Source organism: Amphibalanus amphitrite, unplaced genomic scaffold (assembly GCF_019059575.1).
Source record: "Amphibalanus amphitrite isolate SeventyFive unplaced genomic scaffold, NRLGWU_Aamphi_draft 001160F_arrow, whole genome shotgun sequence".
Lineage (NCBI taxonomy): Eukaryota > Metazoa > Arthropoda > Thecostraca > Balanomorpha > Balanidae > Amphibalanus > Amphibalanus amphitrite.
Genome location: NW_024882654.1, coordinates 127229 through 138111, shown reverse-complemented (window position 1 = coordinate 138111; position 10883 = coordinate 127229). Strand labels below are relative to the sequence as shown.

Genomic DNA, 10883 nt, shown 5'->3' with positions numbered 1-10883 from the left:
CCCCGTCCTTTAAGGGACGATTAAGGGATGAGGGATAGGAGCCACAGGTCTGGAACCTTCGACTGAGGTTAGATATTGACCCGAGGAATCGATTGCGACCCTTATTTTGGCGATCAGACGAAGCCTTGGGGCACTTTTGACGCGCCCCGTCCTTTAAGGGACGATTAAGGGATGAGGGATAGGAGCCACAGGTCTGGAACCTTCGACTGAGGTTAGATATTGACCCGAGGAATCGATTGCGACCATTATTTTGGCGATCAGACGAGGCCTTGGGGCACTTTTGACGCGCCCCGTCCTTTAAGGGACGATTAAGGGATGAAGGAAGGGAGCTAGGGCAAAATAAACGTCATATACGTGTTCCCCGTCCCCCAATTGACCTGATGGCAGTTTTTGAAGCGATTCTGAATCCGACGCTGTATTCGTTGCTGTTGCTGACGCTAACTTCACGGACATCCTCTTAGCCTGCTTAAAATAAGCCGGTGGGTGGTGCTTATTTTTTTTACCATGGTACTTAAGTGCATTTAGCTGCTTGGTGATGCTAAACTTTTTTTTACAGTGTATACTATGCTGTGCCCCTTCTGTTTTGTAAATCTAGCATTTCTCTAGCAAAGACAGGCTGACTGGCTGCTACAGCACCTTATATATTAACTCCAGAATATTAAATTGGCATTCTAAATCCTATCGAATTTCCTCGAATCCAACAATTATTGCACGTTTATACTGATTATTTAGTGACATATTTGTGTTAGGTATGAAGTTATCGGTGGAGCTAACAAATAACTATGTGCATTTAGTGCCTAGGTAGGTATATGCATTTAGTTATTCGTTGGCTCCACCGATAACCTCATTGCACGTTTACTTAGAACAATATTGTTATGCAATCTCGCCCTAACCCTGCTCACCATTGCTATCCAGCAGGGTTGTGCTCGACTCAAAAACATTTGCCGACTCGACTCATCATTCAACTTCAGAAAGCCCTGACTCAACTCTGACTCAAACAAGGAGCTGATTTTTTCCCTTGACTCGACTCATGACTCAAGCGGCTCAATGAAAATATGAGTTGACTCAAACTTGACTCAAATTTTTTTTTTGTTGAGTCAAGTGTGTTGACTCACAATTGACTCAGATAAAAAAGTTGTTGAGCGGGGGGGGGGGGGGGGTGAAAAAAATCCGGCAGCAGGGCCAGGCCTAAGTTGTTAAGCGGGGGAGAATGAAAAGCTTATATAGATTGTTTCTAGAAAGATGAGTCAGCTGACTCATGTTCCTAAATGTTTTTGACTCAACTCAATGTCAAAAGTTATTTTACTGACTCAACTCTGACTCAACTCAACACCTTAATATTTTTGTCTGAATCAACTCTGACTCAACTCAACAACTCAACATTTTATCCGACTCGACTCAAACCTGACTCATCTGAGTCAGAGTTGAGTCAAATCTCTGACTCGACTCATGAGCCAAGCACAACCCTGCTATCCAGAATGTCAGGGAGTTGGCGCCGGGACGTGGATTCGGTGTGTTGGTGTCGGAACGCGGATTCGGGTTTCGGGGTTCGGCGGACTTGGTTCTCAATACACACGCGATTCAACAATTATTCAACGCGCGCCGTTGTCAGTGGACATCCCATCCACTTAACGGCTGATGACGACGGCACTGGACTTCGCACGCGCATCAGACGGTCGTCGAAGCGCCAGAAGTCACGTCCCTTGAAGAAGTACAGGAGACCACCGTATTGGAAGGCGGCATCGAGTTTGTACGGCACCCCGTGCCACACACTTATGTCCCTCGGATAGTCCAGCTCCACCTGGCCGACGGCCTCGTCGAAACGCCAGTACATGTCGTTGCGGAAGAGGTACGTCTTGCCGTTGTGTCCCCAGACCATGGCGGCGTCGAGGCCGTCGAGGCTTTCGGGAAGTCCGAGTGCAGTCAGTGGCTGCGGGTAGCCGACCTCTGGCGTGTTACTGTTGTACACCCAGAACTGCCGACCGATGAAGATGACGATCTTGTGGTCATGTGGTCGCTGGTAGATGGCGTCGATCTTGGTGAGATTCTCTGGCAGACCGTACCAGAACTTGGAGATCTTGACTGGCACTGGTTTGTGCGTGCCGTTGGTGCGCCAGAAGTACTGGCCTGAAAAGATGAACGTCTCGCCTCGGATAACACTTATTGCATCGTAGTGCGTGTCGCACGCGTCAGGAGGTGCGGCTGGCTTGTGGCGGCGCCGGTAGCTCTTGTCGCGACCGCGCGGCTGCACGTCGGGCAGGCCACAGCGTGGCTTTGCGAACTGTCTTCGCGTCAGCTCGTCTACCACACCAGTCGCGGGGATGTGGGCGTTGCGCTGGAATTGTCGGATGGCGTCCGTCAGCTGAGACTCGTTGCCAGTCTGACGATATGACTCAGGCAGGTAGCCGTAGTGTATCAGCTTGTTGATCGCGTCGTCGTCGATGAAAGGCGCACGCTTCGAGCGAGACAGCACTGATGGCCGCACGGTGACCTTTAGTGAGACGTCGCGAGGCAGTCGTACATCGGCCTTCGCTGCAGGCGGAGCACCGGTCGATGGAGTCGCCAAAAGTGCATAAGTGGTGAGCACTGCTAGCGCCAGAGTTCTTGCACTGTTGCGCGCGCTGGCGGCCAGCCGTCGTGGCTCTGCATGACCCTGAGTGGCCATGTTGGATCGTCACCGCTCTACGAGGCGACGCGGCGGCGGCAGACTGCGTCGACACCCGATGTCACACCGTGTTATGCGCGCTGCGGCACACGCACTTCACGCGTCGGCGCCGGTTCACGTGTGCGCACGACCTGCGGTTGCGATGGTAGCTGGCGGTTGACTGCGTCGTTAGCCGCAGGTGGCGACCATGTAGCTCTGCACGGGTGGGTGTCTCACCCCAGCCACCGCGGCACTGGACTGCCGCCCGCCGCCACCGCCACGGTTTGGACGTATCTTGGTTCGGACGGGAAAGCCCCGTTGGGGCAGTGGCGGCGTGAGCACCATAGAAATGGGAGGGTCGGCTGGCGGCGGCGCTCAGTCGGGCGCCGGGGCGTTGGCCAGCGCTGTCGGTGTCGACGGCCGTTAGTGGCGTGCTGGCGCCGTCGGGCCGCGCGCCCTCTACTTCCACAATCTCCTACTCAGCTGGTGTCTCGGTTGACTACCAGACATGTGGCTTGGTAGACTCGATAGATGTAACTCTCTTCAGTCTTGAACTTCCCAAGACTTTCTCTGAACTTTCATGCTACGAATACGATGCCTTTATAGAATGAGCAAGGGGTGTCTCTCTTGTTGCCATTTCCTAAAATTTTGCGCGCGTATTTATTCAGACATCAAAAGCTGTCGTAACGTTTGTTTTCATTGCGATTATGACCACAAATACATGTCTCTTCACCAAAGGAACCCAGCATAGCAGCGCCGGTGCTTATCACTATAGGTAGACACCCCGTCGCTTTACTGAGAAGTGCTTAGCGCCCGATCGGCTCCCTCTCGCTGTCCACCCGCTAGGCGCCACCACAGATGCCACTGCCGACTGCCGCGTCGTCTGCTCGTTTATTTGCAGTTGAAGGACACTTACACCCGGATGACCCGTGGCCCTGATTGCAGCGCCCGTGGCGTCGTTGTTCATGACGAGGTAGTGATCCAGCGTCCATTCTCTGATCGCACTGTTCGCCGCGGCGCGCCCGTGCAGGCCTGTGACCGCCACGGGGTGATCCGTACTGCCAACTCGCGTGGGACACATGGGTGCCCGCCAGTCTCCGTGGGACGCACGCGTGGGACGCCCTCACGGGGGCGGAAGTGTGGGATGCCCTGCACGCCCCCTTACGCACCAGCACAAAGTTGGACGGTGTACTACTCACTAGTCACTACTCAGTACGCACGCGGTGCTGCGGCAACAGCAGCGCGCGTGGCGGCCATCCCAATTTTGATATACCTACCTGTGATCAGTCACCAGGACACCCGGAACGGAACGGTGCGCAGCATAATGTAGGTACTTGTAAATGGACGTCATATTTGTAAGTTTAACGATTCAAGTCGGTACTAGAGTTATTCAGGATACATGAGAAGGAGATTCGTTGTTCTGTCATCGTAACCTCATGTATGGCCAGTAAGAGGGGGGAGGGGGTCGAACGGACCCACCCCCCGGTTTTTGGCGAATAACTCGTGCAAAAAGTGGCTGATCGCGACGCAACTTTCAGTACCCTCGAGTTGATCAATTTTACACCTGCCCTAAAAACTTCATGACCCTGAACCAAATGACCTTTGACCTGTGACCTATTTCCCGAGACCATGTTTTGCCGGAATCGCGATTCGGGGTATGTCGGCTCGGCATTAGCCGCGCGTTTGCAGTCTTTTCGTGGTTTCAAGCGTTCAAACATGTGATATGATGTTGGTCCATGCCTAAGGGTAGGTGTCAAGGTCACCTGATTGTCATGCCAGGTCATTAACCTTTGATGGCCTCGGTTCACTTTTTCGAGTTTTAGAGGAGACCCAGGAGGTCTATGGGCCGGTTTTGTGAAATGATAATTTTCTTCCAATGGGCAGTGGCTGGATCTGGTTTTTCACTCTGTGTACGTGATATCGCCTTTCGCCTGTAAAGTGTGCCTGATATTAGGCTCCTGGGATCAACTATTTTGTCTCGAGATAACTTTTAATAAATCATGCACTTTTTCGATCCATCAAAATAAACCGGGAGGTATGGGCCATGGCCCAGGAGGTATGGGCCATGGCCCAGGAGGTATGGGCCGGTGTCATGTTTCATATTCTTTTCTCGACATTTAGAACAATGCTCGTAGCTGGGATCTACATTGAGCTCTCTTAGATCCCAGGTACCGCATAAGCGACCAAAAACTTACTTTATGGAAGCCACTTGAGCACATATTTATTATGGTTAACTCAATCATGTTCCATGAAATAAGAAAAACAATATTTTTCTGTTAAAATGCAATCTGTAGTTAAATTTTCGACCATGCGCGACAAAAACAAAACTCATTGAAGAGAACATTCAACGAAAGCACCAATCTATTGATTTTGGATCACTGGAGGTCAGTGGCGGCGGATTCGATTTTGGCGTGGGGGGGGGGGCAAGATCCCAGTCGAGATGATTTCATAGGTGGATCCAGAAAGGCGTTTTCGACGCTCTAGGGGACATACCCCCCCCCCAAAAAAGTGTCCAAAATCCAAAAACTCCTCGCATTTCGATTCCTTACGGACCTACTGCTGAACAGTATAAAAAAAAAAATCCTGATAAAAATGTTATTATTAGGAAACATAAGGTACGTTTTGTCTATTTCGGGCGATGCAGGGGCCAGGGGGAGGGGGAGTAAATATTTGTTTTAAATGCCCGCTCCCTGGATCCGCCAGTGGACGATGTAACGCATTTCGTATTGCTGTATTAGAAAAAAGCTCCAATGGGAAAAATTGTGCCATAACTCGATCGCATATCAGATGTTGAAGAACGGTGCCAAACCTTTTGAAGTAGGCGAGCGCTACTCTTCAATGAGGTAACTCGTTACCATTTCCTCTGTTCATTTTACGTTGGATTTCCGTTTAACTTCCTTTAAAAAGTATTTCTGAGACAGATATCAACTGAAACTAGCTCACAGCGGGAGGAGACCGCTCAAACATTCAGAGACAGTCGGTCGCATCTAAACCTATTGGGACAGCGATCCGCCAGAAACCCTCCCTGTTGTGTCGTGAGCCGACTGGCGAGACTATGCGGTTCTAAGCAGGTTTATTCTTGGCTGCGCGATCCACGATCACACGTTTACACGGATCCTACCCGGACCGTGCCGGGGGCGGCGCGCGACTGCTGCACGGCCGCACCGTGCCCACTAGCGCAACGAGCTCAGCGCCACCTAGTCTACTGTACAAAGTTCAGAGGGCAAAGGGCTACGTCACCACACACTACCCCCCTCAACAGGAATGACAGTCGTGGCGAAGCAGACAACACAAAAACTGGCCGAAATAAGACTAAACATCCGTCTAAAACTATTTCAAAGCAAAACCAGACGCTTCAAACACGACTTTGTGTCGCCGTCACATTTCGGCTATGAGGCGACGTGGCTGCTTCCGCTGCCTGACGGAAACACGCTGAGCGATGTCCCCAGTTGCTGATCCAGCTCCTGTTCCTGTCGCCGATGAGGTCGCACCGCCACCTCTGCTGACCTGCGCCTCCTCGGCACCAGCGTCGTCGCCTGCAGCTACCTGCGCTTCCTCGGAGCTGCCACCGGTAGCGGTAGCAGGTGCTGTCACAGCATCATTGCCCGTCGCCTCTGGTCCGTCTGTGGCCGGTGACCTGACCGTCGTTTCCGACACGCCGGTCACACCTGACCCGACGATGACCCCCGGTCTGATGGTCACCGGTGGTTCGCCGATCCCTGTGGGGGCCACCGGAACCTGTCTAGTACGGTTCGGTGCTGCCACCGTCGGCTGCCGGCTGATTTCCTCCGCGCCATCGGACGCTGCAGCAGCCTGTTGGGTGCCCGCCAGACGCAGCTGGTCGGCGTGCCGCGACCAGATCGCGCTCCCCACGTCCACTTCGAACGACAGCGGGCCCGTCCGGGCGGTGATGACGCCCCGCCGCCACTTGGACGGTCCACCGTAGGCCCGTGTCCAGACGTGGTCTCCGATCGAGAACTGCCTGTTGTGACCTGGCCTACCGGCCTGCCACTGGCGAAGTTTTTCCTCGCGCTGCCGCACGTCCACATCCGGCTTTAGGAGGTCCAGGTTGGTTCGCACGTTCCGTCCCAGCATCATTTCCGCTGGAGACCTCCCCGTGGTCGCGTGTGGCGCCACCCGGTATGCCAGCAAGAACCGCTGTAGGCGCTGAGAAAGCGTTCCTCCGTCCTTGAGTGCAGCTTTCAAGCCATTCTTTACGGTTTGCACTGCGCGCTCCGCCGCCCCGTTGCTACTTGGATGCCACGGCGCTGTCCTGATGTGCCGAATCCCATTCGAGTTCAGGAACTGGGAGAACGCAGTGGCGGTCAGCTGGGGTCCATTGTCGCTGACCACCTGGACCGGCAATCCAAACCTGGCGAACATTTCGCGCAGAACACGCACAGTGCTTTCCGTGCTGGTCTCACGCATCGGCACTGCCTCCACCCAGCGCGAGTAGCTGTCATACACTATCAGAAAGAAAGAGCCCTGGAAAGGTCCAGCGAAGTCGATGTGAACCCTGAACCAGCAGCTGTCCGTCGGTTCCCAAGGGTGAAGTTCAGCACGCGGTGGTGCCCCGCGCTTTTCCATGCAAGCCGCGCAGTCACGCGCCAGGGCCTCCAGCTCGGCGTCCATGCCCGGCCACCATACGTATCGGCGCGCCACACCTTTCATTTTGGCGCTGCCCAGGTGACCTTGGTGCAGCTCTGCCAGCACCTGTTGCCGAAGGCAGTGGGGAACCACCGTCCTGCCACCCCAGAGCAGACATCCCAGGTCCGTGGAGAGCTCATCCCGCCTCTGACGGAACGGGGCCAGCTCCTGCTCCACCTGTCCGGGCCACCCACTGTGCACGTACGTCAGGACGCGCGACAGTACCCGATCGCGGCGTGTCGCCGCCGCGAGTTGTTTGGCCGTCAGAACTGGAGCTACACCGTCCATGAACAGCAGATACGAGCCGCCGCTGGTGTCGTCCTCAGCGTCCGCTGGCTCGACCTCTCCGCCTGGCACTGCCATACGAGACAGACTGTCCGCCAGGTGCATGTCTTCTGATGGACGTAGCGGGCGCCCCGGCACCGCCATGCGGGACAGGCTGTCAGCCAGATGCATGTTCTCCGAGGGTCTCAGCTCGACGTCGTACGTGAAGGCTGCGAGCTGCAGTGCGTACCTCTGTAGTCTCGCCGCAGCGAGGGTCGGCAGCTCGCGTTCGGGACAGAGGATACGCGACAGCGCTCTGTTATCCGTGACGAGAGTCCATCGTCGGCCATAGAGGAACTGCCCGAACCGTTTGACGGCGAATGACACTGCCAGAGCCTCCTTTTCCACCATCGGGTACTTCCTCTCGGTGCCGGTGAGTGTGCGGGAGGCGTACATTATTGGGCGCTCCAGTCCTTCGCCGTCGGGCTGTGTCAGTACTGCTCCCACTCCGACCTCGCTGCTGTCCGTTACCGGCTTGAGCGGCGCCTCCGGCTCGTACCGCTTGAGTACCGTGTCTCCTGCCAGGAGCTGTCTGACCTGAGTCAGCGCGTGTCGACATTCGCTGCTCCATTCCCACGGCACCCCTTTCTGCAGCAGGCGGTAGAGCGGCGCCAGCAGCGTCGACAGGTTGGGTAGCAGCCGCTGATAGTAGGTGATACTACCCAGGATGCTGCGCAGCGCCTTGACGTCCTTGGGGTCCGGCATGTCCAGCACGGCTTGGACCTTGTCCTTCACCGGCCGCAGTCCGTTCGCCGATATACACCAGCCGAGATACTGCACTTCATCGAGTCCCAGGCGGCACTTTTCTCGCTTCAGTTTGACCCCGTGCTGCTCCAGGCGAGCCAGCACCCGGTCGAGCCGCTGCGCCAGCTCCACCCGGTCAGCGCCTACGATGAGCAAATCGTCCTGGTACGCCACGCAGCCGTCAATTCCATCCAGGATATGATCAATCGCTGATTGGAAAATTGAGCTGCACGCCGAGATCCCGAACGGCAGAGCGAGCATTCGGTACCTTCCTCGGTGTGTGACCACAGTCGTCATGTCACGCGACTCCTCTCCGAGCTCCAGCTGTAGGAACGCGTCCTTAAGATCGAGTTTACAGAACTGCTGTCCTCTGACGTTCGCGAAGATGTCCTCCGGCGTTGGCGTCGGGTGCGTGGCCATCTGCAGTTGCGGATTTACCGTCAGGCGGTAGTCTCCGCACAAACGTATGCCTCCATCAGCCCGCGGGACTGTCACCAGCGGAGTGCCCCATCCCAGGGCGTCGTTCGGTCCGATTTTCTCCGCTATACCGGCTTCCACCCACCGGTCCAGCTCCCGCTCCACGGCTGGTTTGAGCGCGTAGGGAGGCAGACGTACCGGCCTCGACACAGGCTGCGCGTCGGGTTTGAGGACCAGGTGCGCCTTGGTCCCTTTGATCCGCCCCGGGCGGCCATCGAACACCGGCGCGTGCCGATCACAGACCGCTTGCAGATCTGCGGCCACGCCGCCCGGTCCGACGGTCAGTACTGCAGCCTCGCCACTCGCGCTGATGTTCAGGGCCGACATCCAGTCGCGGCCCAGCAGCCGTCTCTCGCCGGGCAGGTCGACCACCACCAGTCGCAAACGGTGATCACGCCCCCGGAACCTCACCGACACCTGACCTTCACCGATCAGAGGGATGACGTGACCGGTGAATGAGGTGAGGTGCAGTGGGCTGGGCCTCAGCTGCAGACCGGGGATGAGCGTGTCACGCCCCACCGCCGTTACGGGGCTGCCGCTGTCCACCAGCATGTTGATTTTTACCCCGTTGACCGGCACGGTGACTGTAACTGCCTGCGTCAGGTTCACCGAGTTGATGCTCCCGAAGCCGAAGTCGATGCCCCACATGTCTGTATCGTCCTTCTGAGGGCACTGGTGCCGCAGGTGTCCGACCTTGTTACACTTGAAGCACCGCCGCGTCTCTGGACGCCTGCCGTCGGCGCCGCCTCCGTCAGCCGTTCCGCCGTCGCGCTCCCGGCCGCGCGGCCGCCGCGGCTGCTGCTGCTGGGCAGGGCGCCCCCTGCCTGTTGCCGGCCGATGCTGCTGCTGCTGCTGGTCCTGTCGCGCAGGACAGTCGCGGCGCAGGTGACCCAGCGTTCCGCAGTGATAACAGCGGACCGCTCGCCGTCCGCGCGGCGCCGCCGCCCGGCCACTGTCCGGCCGCCCGCCGGCCACCGCGTCCACGGAGTGCGGCTCTGGCGGATAGGGCGGCTGGTCGCCCACGGCGGCTGGCCTCTCCGTTACGCGCGTGGCAGCCAGCTGGGCGCCGAGCTGCTGGAGGTCGCGGTGGGCACGGCCCGCCTGCCGGACCTCCTCCAGTGTGAGTTTGTCCCCCTTAGAGGCCGCCAACTGGACAAGCTTCTCTTGGAGACCCGCTCGGCAGCCCAGCACGCACTGATCCCTCAGTTCTGTGTCCGTTTCCGTGGCGGGGTAGCTGCACAGCGCGATTTGGGCACGGAGGCGCCCCAGAAAGTGCTCTAGGTCCTCCGATGCCTCCATCCGCATCTGGTGGAACGCGGAACGCTCTGCCACGGTGTTCCTTACTGGGGACAGGTACGCTGTCAGCTTCTTTTTCAGTTTGTCGTAGTCGTCGGCCTCCGCCGTCGCGTCGGTCTCCTCCGGCAGGGTGTCCACGATGTCGGCGACGTCTGGCCCGATCAGATGCAGGAGGACGGCACTCTTGCGGTTTGAATCCTGAATGCCGACGGCGGCCATGTACCTGTCCACCTCCCTCAGCCACCTCCCAAAATCCCCGCCCGGGGAATAGCGCGCTACAGGCGGGAAGGCCATCCCTTGGGCCTCCATGACAATTGCCTGCACACCACACTCACAGCAGCCACAGGTCGGTCACGCGCACAGGCTATCACCTCACTGGCGCCGACCGCCACACCACCGCTCACTCGTACGGACTGCCCGGCCGCTCGCTGGCCACACGGCAGCCAGTCACGCGGAAGAAGTTACTTGCTGCATCCAGGGGCAGTGAAGTCAATCTACCAACACCCTCGCGTGGGTGGGGATCGACGACACCTGACCGGCCCCAATGTGGTGTCTTGCCGCATCCAAAGAGGGCGTTCCACCCTCCGCACACCGGTCACGGCCCGCCGGCCGCTCCGTTAACAGCACGAGCCGCAGCACTCCCACGCACTTCCGCACCACTCCGCCGGCGTCCGGCGACTGGCGGCCCCGCGCCCCGCCGCCGTCGGCTGCCCCCTTGCGGCAGCCCGCCGAAACTCGCGTGACGTCACAC

General features: G+C 57.5%; 2 protein-coding genes across 2 annotated transcripts; both read right to left on the bottom strand.

Moving 5' to 3' along the window:
- Nucleotides 1–617: 617 nt before the first annotated feature.
- On the bottom strand, nt 618–2907 carry LOC122370688 (matrix metalloproteinase-17-like). The gene has a single exon (XM_043346511.1). It carries the CDS (start codon nt 2663–2665, stop codon nt 1589–1591), a length of 1077 nt encoding a protein of 358 aa, XP_043202446.1. The 5' UTR covers nt 2666–2907; the 3' UTR covers nt 618–1588.
- Nucleotides 2908–3019: 112 nt separating this feature from the next.
- LOC122370695 (uncharacterized protein K02A2.6-like) lies at nt 3020–10351 on the bottom strand. Its single transcript, XM_043346527.1, has 3 exons — nt 9881–10351; nt 6394–9694; nt 3020–3048 (listed from the first exon to the last, which is right to left on the bottom strand). Exons 1-3 carry the CDS (start codon nt 10349–10351, stop codon nt 3020–3022), a joined length of 3801 nt encoding a protein of 1266 aa, XP_043202462.1.
- Nucleotides 10352–10883: the final 532 nt, after the last annotated feature.